At 39.7% G+C, this 17,793-nt stretch overlaps 1 protein-coding gene and 1 long non-coding RNA gene across 3 annotated transcripts; one reads left to right on the plus strand and one right to left on the minus strand.

Moving 5' to 3' along the window:
* The first annotated feature begins 455 nt into the window (after window positions 1-455).
* Window positions 456-4,108, plus strand: LOC122971380. Of its 2 annotated transcripts, XR_006399458.1 has the most exons (4): window positions 456-550; window positions 989-1,143; window positions 2,839-2,909; window positions 3,002-4,108. It is a non-coding gene; the product is annotated as an uncharacterized LOC122971380 (long non-coding RNA). The 2 variants fall into 2 exon arrangements; XR_006399459.1 differs by lacking the exon at window positions 989-1,143.
* A 6,157-nt stretch (window positions 4,109-10,265) lies between these two features.
* LOC122990178 (ectoderm-neural cortex protein 1-like) lies at window positions 10,266-17,489 on the minus strand. The gene is made up of 3 exons (XM_044363355.1): window positions 17,365-17,489; window positions 14,545-16,341; window positions 10,266-11,246 (listed from the first exon to the last, which is right to left on the minus strand). Exon 2 carries the CDS (start codon window positions 16,333-16,335, stop codon window positions 14,560-14,562), a length of 1,776 nt encoding a protein of 591 aa, XP_044219290.1. The 5' UTR covers window positions 16,336-16,341; window positions 17,365-17,489; the 3' UTR covers window positions 10,266-11,246; window positions 14,545-14,559.
* Between the last annotated feature and the right edge of the window lie 304 nt (window positions 17,490-17,793).

The following is a 17,793-nucleotide window of genomic DNA, read 5'->3' on the forward strand; positions in this document are numbered from 1 at the left end:
CAGTCCTGCTCCTAGTGTCTCCCCCAGTTTATCTGCCCCCCTCTGCCAGTGTGTTGTGTCACCTGTTGTCTGTTTACTTTAGTTCCTGTTTTATTTTGAAATATTTTCTCCTTGTGTCTTGTCACCTTTACTTCCTGTGTTTGATTGCCTCACGTGTTTCACCTGTGTCTTGTTTCCCTCACCTGTGTCTAGTTTGCAATCCCACCCTGTGTATTTATAGTCCAGTTTTCAGTTTGGTCTTTGTCAAGTCGTCTGCTTTCGTACTGAGTTTATTCTGCATCGTTCTGTATTTGTTCCTGTGGTCATAGTCAGTGTTCCTGGTTCTTGTGTCTCTGAGTCTTTTGTGACTTTTGAAGTATTTCATTAAAAATTTCTGCATCTGAGCCTGCCTGCCTGCCGTCATCTGCATCTGCATTTCCACCTGCTCCACTCACCTTTACGACACTGCAGCTGGTTGTAATGTTTGCTCAGGGGTGTCATATCTTATTTGTTGCTGGTTATTGTCGTCACTCAGGGCTTCGTATTTTATTCATTCTTCTGTCAGATTGTGGTAAGTGGTCTGCAGCACCTGATTCTGTCAACAAGCAGGTATACAAAGAGGAAGTTTTATGGACAAGAACTGTCTGCAGCTCTTTCAGTCAGTGATGTTATTTAAAAGCTGTTAAAATACGAAGCAGGTATACCATCCACTGTTTCACCAACTATTTACCTGATGAAATAACATCATTTGAACCGTCATTCTGAAATGCCCCTTGTTATTCTGTCTAAAAAAAAATTCTTAAAAAAATTAATAAAAATCATGTAGATACATGTAACAAATATGTTTTATAAACATATAGTAGTCATGCTAATATGCTACAAAAGTAGGAAAATGCTCACATTTTAAATCTCATTATATCTTGATTGTTATGTAATTATAGCATCTATCAGATGATTCTGATGACATAAGTTTTTAGTTTGTTGATAAATGAGTGTCTGTTGCTTTAAGCTCCTTCATCTCAGTGTCAGTGGATCAGATGAAGATGAGCAGGAGGAAGAGCAGAGCACCGGCATGCCTTTCTGTCTGCCATGGTGCGATTTCTAATACTAACACAAGATGGCACCATCTTATGTTAATAAAGACAGGCTCAAGTTACATGACAGGTTAGTGAATATGACTTTATAGCTTTGGTGCATTTCAGAGAAAGTCGAGTCAACTGGATTAGAAAAAACAACCACTGACATGAAAAAGTAATGAAACATAATTATTAACAAACAGTAGAAATACAGTGAATACAGTGATGATCATATCTTAGACCAGATTGTGAAATTACTAAATCTATGAAATAAAAGGAGTGTGTGGACAGAACATTATCCCACCTACAAGCAGAAGACACAGCAGTGCTAGACTCAGTGTAGCAGTCCTGAAGGGCCTTCTTTAGATGGCTGCAAGATGCATTTAAGTCTGAGGTCTTAAAGACATAAAGCACACATACAGCACATTTCATCAAGCATCAATGCAATTTGATGCATTTAGTTGAGACAGAATAACAGCACCTGACGATGACAACGCTGATCTCTATTTGACCCTTTAAAATGAGAAAACATGTTGGCTGTTCAGGAAAGATTGTCAGATTTCTGAGATCAGTTTCTGAATAACTATATATGATAGGCTGCATTTCATATTCATATCACCCAGTTTAAAGGTTGTTGATGAGTTGATTCATCTATTGAGCTCATCTCTACACAGGACATATTCACATGTAGGAAAAGCACTGGTATTAATAATGAATTTAGACCAGGTTAAACCTAGTATATGTCTGGACCATGTATGAAACACTAAAGGGCTTTTAATTTAAAACGACATGTGGCAACCAAACCTCCAGGAAGTGCACTGGGCTGTGACTGAAGCTGATTATAGGGCCTTTCACAGTACCATGTATGCCAGGTTCAGACTTGTGTCCTTGCTAGTTCGGACCATGAATGTATTATAACAGATTTCATCTGTTAGATCACAGATCACAGATCTGATCATTTGATCATCACTTTAATATTTCCGCCATTGCTGCTGGTTGGTGTGAAATGTATTCTGGGATACTGTCCCAAGCTTCAGCCGACCAATGGTGTAACTTCCTCACTTAGTCACTCAGTCAGTCAGTCCTGGACATGCATGTTTATAGGGTTGGCCCCGCTGTTGCAGTCCAGCCAAAAAAAGGCCAAGTATTTATCTGTGTACATTTTCAAAGTATTTATCCCTCAAGATTTCATTTGAAGAAAAGAATCACTATCTCCATTCTCCTCTTGGCCTCCTCTGTTATTTTAATCAGCATTATTATCATAAAACATAAAACATTCTCAAATTTCCATGTTTTTCTATCTTCAATTGAAGGATTACATAGTTGAATTACTGGATTCATGAAAAAATGGTTTTGCTGTGAGGCTGGTGGTAAAACTTCTTAGTTCCTGAGAAGGTGGCATGAATGGCCACTGTAAAGAAGCACACAGACACACAAACAGGACAGAGCAGCTATTTTCACATTTCCAACACAGAAGATGTTTTGTTAAGGACTTCACAGTTGCTTTCTCGCACTGACAATGAAGTTGACATGCGAGCAATAAAACCTTACCTTTACAATCATTAGTTTCAAGTTGCACTTAGTTTGACAGTAACTGCTGAGTATGTAAAACTGTCATAATCTGAAGTAATGTATGTTGTATTCAAACTGCAGCTGAAAGTGTCCAGTTCAATCTTTGTATATTTGGATGAAACAAATATTCGTATAAACCCCACTATTTGTGCTTTGTATTCGGGCACACCTCTCACCATTTCTGTTTCTGCTGTATGTGCTCCTGTGTCAGTTAATGTGCCATGCAGCTACTCTCACACTACGCTGATGAACACCATCTCTACAACTTATTCCCGAGCAGAGGTACGGGGTGGGGTGGGGGTGGGGGGGGCAGCTGAGCTAATTGTCCTGTCCATTATAAAGGCAGACTGAGGTTGGTTTCTCTGTGGCTGCAGGCAACGTCTCCACAGGGGTCACTTGCCCTGCCTTCCTGAATTACAAGACAATAGGACCCGAAGATGTCAGTGGCCCCTGCTGGCCTCAGCCTTGGTCCAAGCCAGGATAGCCTTCAGTGTCCCTGCAGTGTTTTCCCATGGTGTCACCCGGAGAATGTGCTGCTGGCATTATCTGCTGTGAAGGCTGCACAAAGGAATGCATTCCTCAGGCTGAAGGATAGGCTGCAGACAGCTGCTGATTCTCCTCCAGTCTCATTTATGACTTGTGCTTAATAATGTAATAACCATCTGAATATTAGAATAGGAATGTCACATTACCATGCAGTGGTGTTTGAAGTATTGAGATCATTTAAGTGAAAGTTGTAATATCACACTATAATAATACTCCATTACAAGTATTCAGAATTATACTGATGTGAGAGTACAGAAATAAATACAACACAATGTACTTAAAGTATCAAAATCAAAAGTGCTCATTATCTCATTATGGCCATTATCAGTGTTATATTATCGTAGTCTTTACTATAGATGGCACTCAAATGTTGTAGCTGGTTGAGATGGAACTCATTTGAACTGATTCATGTAGTGTTGGGCAGTCAAATGATCACATTTCATAAACTGTTCTTATGATTTCTATGTAAAATCTTTAATTGTAAAGTAATAACTACAACTGATATCAGATAACTGTAGTAAAGTAAAAGTAAAAATGGAAATAAACAAGCACAACAACTTCAAAATTGTATTTGTAAATCCACCACTGGTACCATGGCTTTATCAGTTACTTTGAGAATGTATGTAGAGTACATAGAGTACACATGTAGAGCATATATTATCTCCAACACTATCAGTGATTCTGTAATCCATTGATTAATCCTGGTTTGGAGTCTTTTACAGTTGGGATTTGCCTTGAATTCCTGCTGCCGATGCTGCAGTGTGTGGCTGGTACGTGAGCATCTTTTGCTCCTGTTTTTACACTAGTCTGGAGGAGACGACAGGTTTGTTTGTGAAATCTACTGTTTCTCTGCATGTGGTCACAATTCAATACCACTGACAGTGAAGAATGGACTGTATCATCGCTGGCCTTGAACTCAAAGCTACTGATGACATGACTGCATGTAATGATGGATAGGCTATTTCATGCCAGTGCATCTGTATCATAAAGACCTTTAAATTTGAGGCAGTGTTGGCGTTTTTAATGTGTCTCATTGCACAATTTTCACAACTGCGAAAGACTGACTGATTCATTTACATTTTAGGGACTAATTATTATTTATTTATGCATGGTTTATGTGATAGGGACATATACAGTGTACATACAAACTGAGAACAGCCATCCTATGCAAGTATCATAGTGTTTATAGCAGATGCTAATTTGCAACACCTGTCCCTAGAAGGGCTTTTGTGAAAATAGGAAATTAAAACAGTGAGGTAAAAAGAAGTTAAAGTGAGTACAACAAGATACAATAAAACACACATTTAGTAGTAACATAGATACAGAAAACTACACATAATAGTGACCCAGTCTAACCCCAACTTCACAGTGTGTGTATTCAGGTCTATCTCTGTCTTAAAGACATTAACTTTCATTTGCTTTGCCAAATAGATTTTGTAGGAAACATACTTGCTGCCTGGATTATGATCAGTGGTGACGTTTTCTCCAGTCAAGAAAGTGCTGCATTTATGTACCACATGCATGTTGTAAGGAGGAGGTTGAGGTGTATGATAGGTGTACAAGAGGCAGCACTGTGACACTTGAGTCCCAGTGTTTGCATTCTTATACATAGTTTATTCACAGTTAAAGGACGGGTTCACAGTTTTTTGAGTAGAAGATTCCTGATAATGCACTTACAATGGAAGTGATGGGAGACAAAATCCACAGTCCTCCTTCTGTGCAAAAATGTATTTAAAAGTTAAAAGAAAGTTAAAATTAAGCAGAAATCTTTCAACGTTACAGTCTTTTTAGTGCCAAAGTTCCTATTTTTGTTACTATACTTCCACCGCAGCTCAACAGGGAAACACTGTCCAAAGAAACACAACTGTAAATGTGGCAGATATCCACTTGACAAAATCCAAAACTTGAATTGTTGACTTTTTGAGTGTGGTGGTGTTGGACATTGTGGTCCCACATGGCAACACAAAACAGAAAAGGAAGAACAGCTGGAAAACAGTGAAATAACTAGACAGCAGTGCTGTGAGAGCTCTGAAACCCTTTGGAAAACACTTGTACTTCCTATTTATGAACATTTCGAATTTTCATCATTTGTTATGTTTTCTTGATATGTTTATTTGATATTATCTCATGTACAAAATAGTAATTTACTGTACATCAACTTATATACGGAATACCAAAACAGTCATGTTATTAGTACATACTTTAAATTGTATTAGTATGTGGCTTGGAATTTGGACACAGTGTTATAAGACTAATATGAAACTGTTCAGCTTTGCGCTGGTGTATCATGGAGTTAAATCCATGACTGTCATGGGTAAATGTGTTATTTTAACCTACAACTTGCAAGCCCAAAGCAGTGTGGGCTTACAGGCGGGGTGTGGGGCATCTGGAGAGGGGACTCCCATGGAGGTACTAGTCTCCTTTTCAAACCTTTTAGTATGAGTGTGGGTCAGTGTGACCCCCACTCAGGGATCAGAATCCCCAAGGACCTCTAGCACTCTCTGGAATAGGAAGGTGCTGACCTTTGGTGCTGTGTGGGAATCAGGGGGGCACGGTCACTGCAGCACTTTACACAACTGAGAGATCACAAAGCACTAAGCTGCTGAGTGGCCGTGGGAGAAGAGGGAGAGGAGAGAGGAATTCTGTGGTCAGATGGTGTTAAGAAACATGTTCACACAGAAACTGCTCCCACATTTTCCTGCTCACAGACTGCACATTAGGTTGGACAAATGTCTCTGTGTTTACAGCAGTACTATTCATATTTATTACTATTTATACATTATTATCTCACAATCAGAAATTATATTCCTTTAAATTATAATATCCCTATGTCAGAAACTATATAACTATCATATATATTCTCAGAAACTATAAAGTATACTACATTTTTCTAAATCAGAATGGGTCTTTGAATCCTCACTTGGCATTGAAATGAAAAAACAAGACTTATTTTATTTCAAATCTCAGGCTCATGTATTCTAGTCTTATTGGCAGAGAATGACATATTATTCACAGACAATATTTGCAATGTGACTGTTTGAGGTCGAGGTGTGCTACAGGCTGATAAGATGTGGTGACAGCAGAGAGAAGCAGAGGTTCCCTCTGGGCTGACCACTGGCCCTGTGACTAGATGATAAACTGCATCTCTCCTGCCATGACGTGATAATCTGGAACACAACACAATCAGACTGCATGGATTTTGTACAAACTGGTGCATGTCTAGTTCATAATTTGTTGCACCTTAAAGCGTCTACAATCAATATTTTTATAATAACAATGTGTCAAATGACAGTGTGTAATGTATTGGTGGTGGCTCGTAGTGATGAACCTACAGAGAATTAATCAGTGACTCTGCAGCATTACGGAGCGTTATAGTGAGTTTCAGCACATTTATCTTTATCACGTTTATCTGTCCGGCTGCAACTTTACTGTTTTGGTTGACTCTCAGCGCTCTCATAGCGTTGTTTTGGGTCACTGCAGGCAGCTGTTTCAGAAAAAAAGCTCTAAAAAGTCACTGTACACTACCTGCTCAGCACCAAACGGCAAACAGACACAGTTAGCTGTAGACTAGCTGGTGAACATAGTGGAGCATTTAGCAGCTAAAGAGCCAGATATTTCCCTCAGGAGTTGGTAGAGAGCAAAAACAGAGCTAAAAGAGAGTGAATATTGGACTTACATTCAGCAGGTGGACAGACACACGACTCCACATGAATGATAATGTTGCTCCGTGACTGCTGGATGTGAAATAAGCAACACGTTTAACCTATTAACTTAAAAGGTGATGATATGTCAGGGTTGGGTTCATAACTTGTTTCCACCGTCGTCTAGGTTTAAGGATTTGTTTCATAGTACACACTCTGATGAAGCAATTTCTCTCTTTTTACCTTACTTGAGCTTAAGAGCCTAGTGAAAGAAGTAAAGAAGCATTTATGACATGTGATATTGATATTTCACCTCCAATTCCATCCATGCATAAGTCATTTCACACAGTGCTTTTGTATGATGCTCCTGCAACAAAGGTTCTTCCTGGAATCAAACCAGGGACGTTGCATTTATATGTTATACTCCTAAACCACTAAGCCAACAGCATTATGCTAAACTCTGTTAAACCTTTACAAGCAAGAATGCCAGTATAAATCAACTAAATGTCGAATATCACATCAAGTAAGTCTGTGGCTAACTTATTTTAAGGGATTGTTTGGTGATCTTAAACTCCCTTTAAACCAATGTCATCTCACTATTAAATTCTTTTTGGAGCAAGGAAATTCATCTTGACCTGAGGAACAGTAATAACAGAAAGGCAAGAACGGATTCTCAAGGGTCCATTTATGAGCTTTTGCTGTAGCTTTCAGCTGCATCTTGCTCTATCAGTGAATGGATGGATCAGGTGTCATCGTGTTGACCAGGAGTCAGTGGACAGCCAGGGGTTACCAAATACAGCCACCTGTTACTCGATGACACCTGAGCCATCCATTTGCTTATGAAGACAGTGAGGCATGGCTGAAAGCTCTGGAAAATGCTAGTTGGTGGACCTTGAGTTAAGATTATTCTACAGTGGAGCTTAATATGTCTGCCTGAAATTTGGGTGTCATGACTGATGACCAACTAACCTTTAAGGTTCATGTGCCGTCAATCGCTCGGTCATGTCAATCTGCCCAGTACAACATCAGGAAGATCAGACCCTATCTGTCTGAGCTTGCAGCACAACTCCTGGTACAGCCTCTCGTAATATCACAAATTGACTCCTGCAACTCCTTACTGGCACGCCTCCCTGCAGGAACTTTTGCAGAAGATCTAGAATGCGGCGGCACGGCTGGTCTTCAACAGCCCAAAACAGCACGTCACACTACTGTTCATATCCCTCCACTGGCTCCAAGTTGCTTCCCACATCAAATTCAAAACCCTGACACTCACTTACAAAACAGCAACTGAAATGGCTCCCACCTACCTGAACTCTGCTCTGCCAATGAAAGGCGCCTGGTACCACCACCACAACAGGGCCTGTAGTTCTGTAGTTCCCTGGTGGTGGAGTCCCTCTCAATCTTTAAGAAAAGACTAAAGACCCAGCTCTTTCACAAACACCTCTGCACTTGATGGACTGAAGGAAGAAAAAAAAACTTGATTAGGGATCTACTGCACCTGCCAAGAGCCATTCAAGCTGTGATAAGGACTCGGTCCTCCCGGTGTAGATTGTTTTGTAATTTTGTATATTTGTAGAAAACAAAACAAAATTTCTCTTTCTTTCTCAGACATTCACTCATTTCTATTTTGCAGGATTCTTCTGTCTACAAACTTCTACAACAGAACATGACCCGTCATTACAATGCACACAGTCATGAGGATGACTTACATGTATGTGAAAAAACAAATAAAACAAAACTGAATAGACTGAACATATTTTTTCATGCTAACACACATTTCTCAGTACTGAGTTCACACAGTCAGCAGTAGATCACTTTTCTTTGCTTTGACACAAAATGCATTCAATGACCTCATCCTTCAAAGTTCATCAACTGTTTTCTACTCTAACTTAACCACCAAACCTCTTTATATGTATACTGCATTTTGCACATGCTTACATATTATTGTAAAAACTGTAAAAAAAAATCATTCAAAACCTAAAGTAACACAACATTACCTTAAAAGAGACATTTATTACATTCTGCTACATCTACATCTAAAAAGAAATAAAAAGAATAATGCATAACTGCCTCATTGTGTCGGAATCCAGGACATTGTGTCATTGTGTGAGACAATGTGGCACAGAGTGGTTTACAGCCCGTCACTCTCCATTCCTCAACCCCACAAAAGAACTCTTCTTTCTCCTCATGGAGGTGGAGAGTTTATGACCACCAGCCACATGATCAGATGTCCCTCTTGGATTTAATGGATGCTGAATGTGTGGACATCTCTGCAAAAAGATTCATTCCCAGGTGTGATATCAATGAGAACTTGTGGCCAAATACAGAAGTCTAGCACAATTGACAAGCACTATTTTATTTCTATATTGGTAGCTGTCCTATACATATATAGTATGGGATACACACATATGCATAGTGAATATGTAAAGTTTTGTACTGTATTACTGGAATGACTGTTTCATTCTGTGCACTTAGAATTACTCAATGCAAAAATGGCAAAACAAAGAAAGAAAGAAGCCTTATTTAAGCATTTCTGATTGATTTCTGACATCAGGTAGCACACAATAAAAAGAGTCATTATTTTTGTTGTAATGAAATCTTGGTTCATGCGGAATAAATTCACTTCAAAGACAACTGTGATGCATATTGTAATGCTAACTGTTGTGTTTTTACAGGTCAGTGTGTAATGAGTGACAGTTTCCTTGTGGTGAGACAGATGTGAGTTATGGATGAAGTGTTTTAGTTGCATTAGTGCATTTTGGATGTGAGATGAACTGTTGTGCTGAGCTGCACTTTAGTAAAGAGAACAGTTGTGAAAACATGAACTCAGTATGGAGGAATGTGTGTTAACAGTTGTAAATTAAATTTATAATTTGAGTTTTACTTTCTCTGTACCAGCATCATGGAGGAGCCTCTGTCATATGACATGCTGATCATGAGGATGATATTTTAGAAAAGGTTGACACTGGCAAATCAAATAATGCAGGATTAGGAAGGTTGTAGGTCTTTAGTAGCTTCTATCTATTCTTAGCTTCAAGTAAAAAGTTCCAGATAGCTGTGGATTCTCAGACATCAAAACATCAAAGCTTTCAACTCACAGTTTTATGCTGATTACAGCTGTTTTTGTCATTTGATAAGTATGAGAGCATGTTGTTCCTGTTGCTCTAGTCAGACAGCCAATGACATTAACAACACAGGAAAGCATGGGATGAGTGTTTAAATTTCATGAAAATGTAGTTTCAATTTAAAGTATAAATAAAAAAAACTCAGATAAGTTGCTTACAGGGGACATATTGGATTATAAAGCAGGTCTAGGTGATATATAAATACTGTGAAACCATCAGTCCATGGAGAAATGCTCACAGCCTGTATTCAGGTGGGTAAGAAGTTGACTTGAGTGAGTAAGTGAATGAATGGATGAATGAATGATGTCAGGTTTTGGACAAGAGAAAAACTCTTTAATAGCATCAAATTTCACATTGTGAAAACAACACTCACTGTACAGAATAATGACTTCCAGCAGACATAGACCACACAACATGACATGTCATTATTCCTGCTCAGTAGTTGACATAATGAGTAACCTGAGTGGGATATTTGACCAGACTGTCAAGCTCAGACCATCTAGCCTGCTCTGCTTCTGTGGTGTTAAAAGTTCCTTTATTGTGAAGTAAAATCCACATTTACAGTGCGATAGAGAAGATGAAAACATAACATACATTTACTTCATGACTTCACAAAGACATTCAGAAAGATGTCTGTCCTGTAGACATCAGCACCATCACTAAAACAACATCCTTCCATTTGAGAAAAGATTGCCAAAGTTCAGCCCTTCTTGACCTGGAATAATGCAGAAAAAAATATTCTCACCTTCATTTCAAGCGGACTTGACTACTGTAGTGAATTATTTTACACTCCACTGACAGGCCTCAGCTGCCTCAGAACTCCATAATTATCTTTATATTCATTTAAACTTTGAGCTGCATTCAGTGCATGAATGGTGCTTTATGAATAAAATGATGGTTATGATTACTATCATTATTATTCGATCCATTACACAGACATTAGAATTAATGTTTGTTTTGTTTTTGCTCTTAATAATTCCTGGCTGACAAACACCACCTCACAGCATGGTTGTAGTTCACATTAATTCTTAAAATAGTGATTTTTCATAGTGGTCAATTATTAAATAAACTACTATTTTGTAGTTTTTTTCAATAGATGTGTCAAACAATTAACAACACCATGTATCTGTGTATCCCAACCATGGCAAGAAAACTAAGCACAAAATGAGTATCTTAAAATCCAAAGTCTCAATGTCAAAATCTCAGATATTCCTTCTTGTAAACTGTGTGGGCCTTTTAGTCTGATAGAAGCCCATAGGTTAGCTTGGTGTCTTCTTCAAGAAGCCTCATGTCTCCACAGTTTCAGCCTTTGGAGAAAGAAGAGGAGTTGGAGTGTTAGCATTTTCATACAACACAAGCAAGGATCTATTTACTAGAGAACAATGCGAGTAAGTGTCATAAAGCTAAGTTCAGGTCTGATAGGATGTAGATGCTAACAGGCAGTGCACAGAGGCATTGCATAGAGTGTATAGAAGTAGACAATAGTTTTTTAATTTATAAGTCCATCAGGTGCAGAAGTGTTCATGACAGAGCTGGGTTTAGCTTTTTCTTAAAGATCGCGAGGGACTCTGTGGATGAAATGAAGTTTGGTAACTCGTTCCACCACCAGGGAACTACAGTAGACAAGAGTCTGGCTAGCCACCCAGGGCCCTGTTGTGATGACAATGCAACTAGATTGCATCTTTCATTAGACCCTTCCTTTTAAACATTATTCACAGGATTTTTCTCCACACCCAGTGTGTAACACAGGCTTTTTGTTAAGAATCTGAAGCTGAAATTGAAATCAAGCTTATTTTCTCAGACTTGTAAAATTTTCTCCAGAGCTGCAGAAGACACTATACAGCTGTTTCCATAGGCTGAGTAGAACTTCTACTACTAATGGGTAAACTGAACTTTATGTGTAAAATCAGTCTATTAGTATCTGAATGTACTATGGCAGGATGAACTAGCATGGTTCAGATAACAGGGGATAAAGAGCAGCTGCCTATAAGAGAGCTTAGAAACCACAGAGGAGAAAGTGGAGGACTGAGCTTTGTTCAAAGAAGGACACATGTGTGAAGACGTAGGAGGAGGACTGCACAGCTCTCTTGGTTGGTTGAGTAGAAATAAAAGTGATCACGGGGACCCTCAGGCCCTTTGAGACCCTTTATCAACCTTCTTAGTGGGCCAGCATTCAAAGACTGATGAGTCTACCAAGGTGGGCTACATTCCTGAGTCCAACAGAGTTGCTATGGAGACTCCGCTCATACCTGCAGGACTTCCCACACTCTCCAAAAAGACAGTGAAGTGACACAGGCATAGTAAACCATGAAACAATGTCTGGTAGGAGAATCACTATTAGATAGCTTGTTTTAGTTCCACTTTTTCAAATTAGTTTAATTTTCTATACTCATTCAATGTTTCATTTCATTTAGACTTGTCAGCCATTAACATCAGTATTCACTTTATGTTTTTCTTAGATCTTTTTTGGTTCAGTTTAGCAGCATTTTATGATTACTTTGACTCAGTTTCAATGTGCAAAATGTGTTAAAATAACTTTTACTTTATGCATCAAGTTTTTCAGAGCAGCACAATATTGTCCATGTACATGTTGCATTATAAAATAAAAAGGTCATTAAAAAAACATGCTGTCAAACACTAACTTATTCTCAGGTAAAAAATTTCAAGTTGTCTGGTGTAGACTAACAAGTTGACCAACAGGCTGCTGGAGATCCTCAAGCTGGTTGGACATGAACAGCAGTGTCCAAGCACAGACACTTCTCAGCTCAGCTCTCCACAGCTCTGACCACTTCATCTCACACTCCCACTGAGCCCCTGTGGGACTGTGGCCACCCAGGCCTTTCAAGAACAACCTCCGGACTCTGCTTCAATAGACAAAAGGGAAGGCACCTTCAATCTCCTCTTTCTTCTACCTTTGGGAACTGTGCACATGAGGCAGCCAGCATTCATCACTGTCATACTCTACATCACCCACTTCCAGGCCTGCAGCATGTCTGTTTGCTCTGATAACACAGTCTGTCAAGTCACCAGTAGTCGTCCTCCATTACATCATGATAACACCTGAACTTTCCTTATAATATGCAACATTTATCAGCCAGAAACAAGCAATCCTATTGGCCTAAATAACACCCCCAGCTATGAGAAACCATACATTCATCCTCAAAATATCAACATTATTTTCACATTAGGTGTTGAACTGAAACATAACAGTGAATTCTGAATTCTGTGTCCTAAACAGGACAGCTGTGAGGACAACTCTGTCCAAGAAAAACTGGACTTTGAAGTGTTGGTATAAAACATTACACCTTGAATTTAATTGACAACAAGTGCATTATGAGGGTTGTTAAATTATGCAATGTCACAGTATTTGAAGGAATCAAATTAACCACTGAAATGTAGAGAACATATCTAACAAAGCTTTAAAGGATCAGGGCTGGCACTTATTTAAAATCTGAATGTCAAAACTACCTGAAATTTGATCTGTTACAGTCTGTTCCAATCCAAAACTCTGGGTGTATAAGCGCAACAGGCTGTGTCATGCCTGACTTAAACGCAATGGAGAAATCAAGCAAATAAATATGGCCCCAAAACAACAGAGAAGTAATGTGAGGAAGTTTGTTGGATTTGACACCATAGATGGAAAAAATGGTTGGTAAGGCTGTTTGCTGACTTACAGTGATGTGAGCCTGTTACTCGAGTGAAGTGGTGGAGGCACAATGTGAATGCTACATGCAGTGTACTATTAGTTTAGGCAGAGCATTGAGGTCATGCTCTGCATTGTCTGATTGACATCAGCTGTTTCATTCACCATCTTGGTGGCTACCAGCCTACTTGTATTCATATTCATGCAGAGCACCGTGCAGCCAGCATAACCTGACACTTCTCACTTCTATCCTGTTCATAACACTGTGATGTTCTGTGCTATTTTTGCAGTATGTTGCCTGTTCAAGATGTTAGTGCTTATATAGGCCTAGTTTAATACTGAACCTGTTTATGAGGTTATCTCAGCAGCCACCTACTTGTAACAGTGTTACTACATTGTTATTATTTATGTGACTTTTGCGATGTTTGACAAAGCTTTTAACTGGCAGTAACGCTCTGTGTATTGTGACTACCTCCATCTCCTACTTATATGCTTTATTTCTGATATTCTTGAACTACAGTAAATATTATTTAATGTGTTTGTCTGTATTTATTAAGGGGAATTAGTTAACTATTTCCTATATATTCCTTGAGTGCCTCTGACTGAACATAGGTTAGGTTACAGGGTTGCATTCCAATTAAGTCACACAAATTACGTGTTGAATTCACGGTTCATGGTTCAAATTCATTCATTCAAATTTATTTTTAAGTGATTTTTAAGAGTAACTCTACAATTGGGTTTTCTTATTTTTGTAGTTTGGCCACTGTTTCTACTTATCAATAACATCATACTCAACAAAGTAGTTGCTGAGATCACACCAACATCACTATAATAAAGTCTGACAGGGCAAGACACATGAGCAGTTTCATTAGTATTGATAGAAATAATGGCCAAAGCTACGAAAAGAAGACCCCACTTGTAATAAACCAGAATCATCCTGCAAGTGTCAGTATTCTGCTCACCCTGACTGTGAATCCTCAGGCAGGAAGATGTTTCCAGGTGCTGACGAAGGCTGTGGGGATGAGAGAGTAAGGCACAGTGGTGATGCTGCTCCATGCATCCAATGTTGGGTCATAGCAGTCCAGAGTCTTACACTTCTGAGTGCCAAAGTAGCCTCCCACAACATACAGTTTGTTCCCAGAGGCTACAGCCTGGCAGCTCATGCGCTTGGCTGTCACATCCCCCACTTTAGTCCACTGGTAGCTATCAGTGCTGAATTTATAGGCTGTACATGCAGAAAACTCTGTGTCTCCACCCATGACAAAAATGTGGTTACTGAGAACAGCAGCAGCACTGTAGCGCCAAGGTTGTGGACATGAGGCTGGCACTGTCCACTGGTTCTCCTGAGGGTCATAGCACTGCACTTTAGGCAGTTTATCATGAGTGACACTGGTGCCACCAAATGCAAAGAGTTTGAGTTTGACACTAACCACTGCTGCGTTGCTAACCCCTTCCCTCAAAGGAGACACCATGCTCCATTTGTTGGTGAGTGGATCGTACTTTTCAACTTGTTTCAGTGACACAGTGGGGGAGGCAGGGAGGCAGCCGCTAACAGCTGTGTGTCCACCTACAACATAAAGACACTGCTTGAGCTCGGATGAGCCGTGGCCAAATCTGGCGATGAGCATAGGTGCTGCCTTAGACCACTTCTCATGAGAGGTATCATAGACCCAGACATCTTTGGAGACTCCATTCTCTGACCCTCTTCCACCTGTTATGTACACCTTACATCCAACGGCACAGGCACTGAACTCTTTCCTTGGACTTGGGATGTCAGTTTTGGGGATGATCTCCTTCGCCTTCTGGTCTATCAGGTAGAGTTTGTCGCACATGAAAGTCTGGCCACCTAGAAGAAACAAGGCGTGACTCGTCTTTCTGGGTTTAGCCAGCTGGCTGTTGACCACGCCGTCGTTCTGGAGGATCTTTAACTTGCAGCGTATAGCTTCATCCACAAGTGCTTTACTTTTGGTCTGTGTGTTGATTAACTCCTCCATGGAGACGTTCTCCATTAGGAAGGCGGCTGGTAGAAGGGCCAGACGAACTGCACCCAGCAGCTCTGGCAGGAAGCAATGCCTCTTCTCCAGCTCACAGTTAACCCAGTTCAGCACAGCTTCATACACCAGCCTTTCATCCTCTGTCTCCAGCTCGTCATGAGAAAGCAACTGCACTGCTATGTCTTTTGGTAATTGCAAAAAGTCCTCCGTTTTGCAGATGGCAGGAAAATTTCGGAGGCACATATTCCAGGAGAGCGTGTGAAGCCTGGTGCACTGATGAGCATCTGAGAGCAGGAGCATCCTAAGACAGTTAGAAGAATGGAGGTTTTTCTCTAAAAACTCTGCACAGGCATCGCGAATGTCCTGGAACTCCAACATGTCCCCGACCTCTAACAAAGACTCCGCATTCTCCTCATTGATGATCACACGGGATGAGTAAGCATAGTCCAGTAGAAATTCAAGCACCTCCGGATGGACACTATCTTTAAAGTCCACCTCCCTGGCTTGGCTTTCTCTCATGCCTCCACTGAACATGGCCTCAAAGTAGCGACTACAAGCAGCAAGGACAGCTCGGTGGCAGGGAAAGGAGCGATCTCCAGCATGGAGGAGGACGTCAGTAAATAGCCTCTGCTGCCGGAGGACGTTGAGGTGCATGAGGACACCGTCAGCGTAGGAAGATTTGTGAAACAGGTAGATGTTCATGTGGGCAGAGATGCCCCGGGACTTCCGCTTCTCGTGTTTGCAAAAAGACATTTTCATTTGTTCCTGTAAGGGAAAACTGCATATATATCATACTGAAATACATCATGAACTCATTTTAATCATTGTTGTGATTTCTTTTAGACAGTTGGCTGGAAATGCATCACATCAGGTTTATCTATGGGGTTGTCTGTACATCATATCTTGACTGTCTTTCTGTCCAGTTTATATGCTACCAGATCTTTTTTTTGCTACATTATAGCCTCTGTGTAGGTCTCTGAGCAATGCTTTCCATTTAAATCCATTCCATCTTTTCTACTTTGCTGGTTACTTTTTTATAATGCGAATTCCATGGTACATCCTCTATGTTAGTTTTATTGTCTGTTATTCTCATGTCACTACGTTTCAATCATAAACAGAAAATAGCAAATTAAGGAAGGACACATAATATGTAATAATATACAGTATGTGTTGTATTATCTGTTGATCCAGTACTGAAATCAGCCTAAATTGGAGTTTTGAGAAGGTCAAAGTGAAGTACAGAAACAAATCACTGGCATCAATACATATAGCCTGCTATCTCTACAGATACTATTTTCATACTAGTTTGTTCCATTGTGATATAAAGCATCTCCATGTTATAACAGTGTGGAACATGTTACTTTCCTTTGATGCTTTGTGTCACTATAAATCTCATTCCTTGTCATTTCAGATCAGTTATTGTTCATCACAGGAACGACGCAGTAATGCAGTTTATTTTGAAGTGGCCTGTTATGCAATTATGCCAATCAACTTTTTTAACCTTAATTTCGTCTTTTTAAAGACAAAAGTTATTAGAAGTAAAAATCTACAAGACGCACCAGTGAACAGCCAGTCTGAGACAAAAGAAAAAGAAAAAGTCACCAGAATTCCAAAAATACACAAATAATAGAAATTAGACCGGAATAAAGATTTGTTTATGACATGACATGAAGACAGATGTCATGACGTACAACATATGAAATTACCCTGTGTGCATCTCTCATTATAATAGATGATCACACTAACAGTAGCCTACATGCCTACCACGTGTGTGTGTGTGTGTATTACCTGTCGGAGTCTCGGTATGTGTGTGTGTCATAGGAGCGGCTGAAGCAGAGTGGAGGCTGACTGTGGGTTAGACTGTAGAGAAACGCTGTGCTGCAGACAGACAGCTGCTCAGCAAAGCATACAGCCCGAGCCTACGGAAGCCGAGAGGCGAGTACGCAGGAGATTGCGAGAACGTCTCTCGCTGCATATAACCTTTCCATTATTACTACAATCACAATATATCAGTTCTAGTTAAATGGAGTTACTATGACTTTATGTATTTATATATTTATTTATTTGTAATATTATATTTGTAATATTTTTAAAACCTTTTTAGGCAAACATTAGGTTGCATTGTCTCATTTTGGTTACCTTTACTTAAAAAGGATGAGATGACAATTTAAATTTTAACATATTAACACATGACCATTGATTTGATATATTTTCTTA

The sequence above is a fragment of the Thunnus albacares genome, chromosome 2, assembly GCF_914725855.1.
Source record: "Thunnus albacares chromosome 2, fThuAlb1.1, whole genome shotgun sequence".
Classification (NCBI taxonomy): Eukaryota; Metazoa; Chordata; class Actinopteri; order Scombriformes; family Scombridae; genus Thunnus; species Thunnus albacares.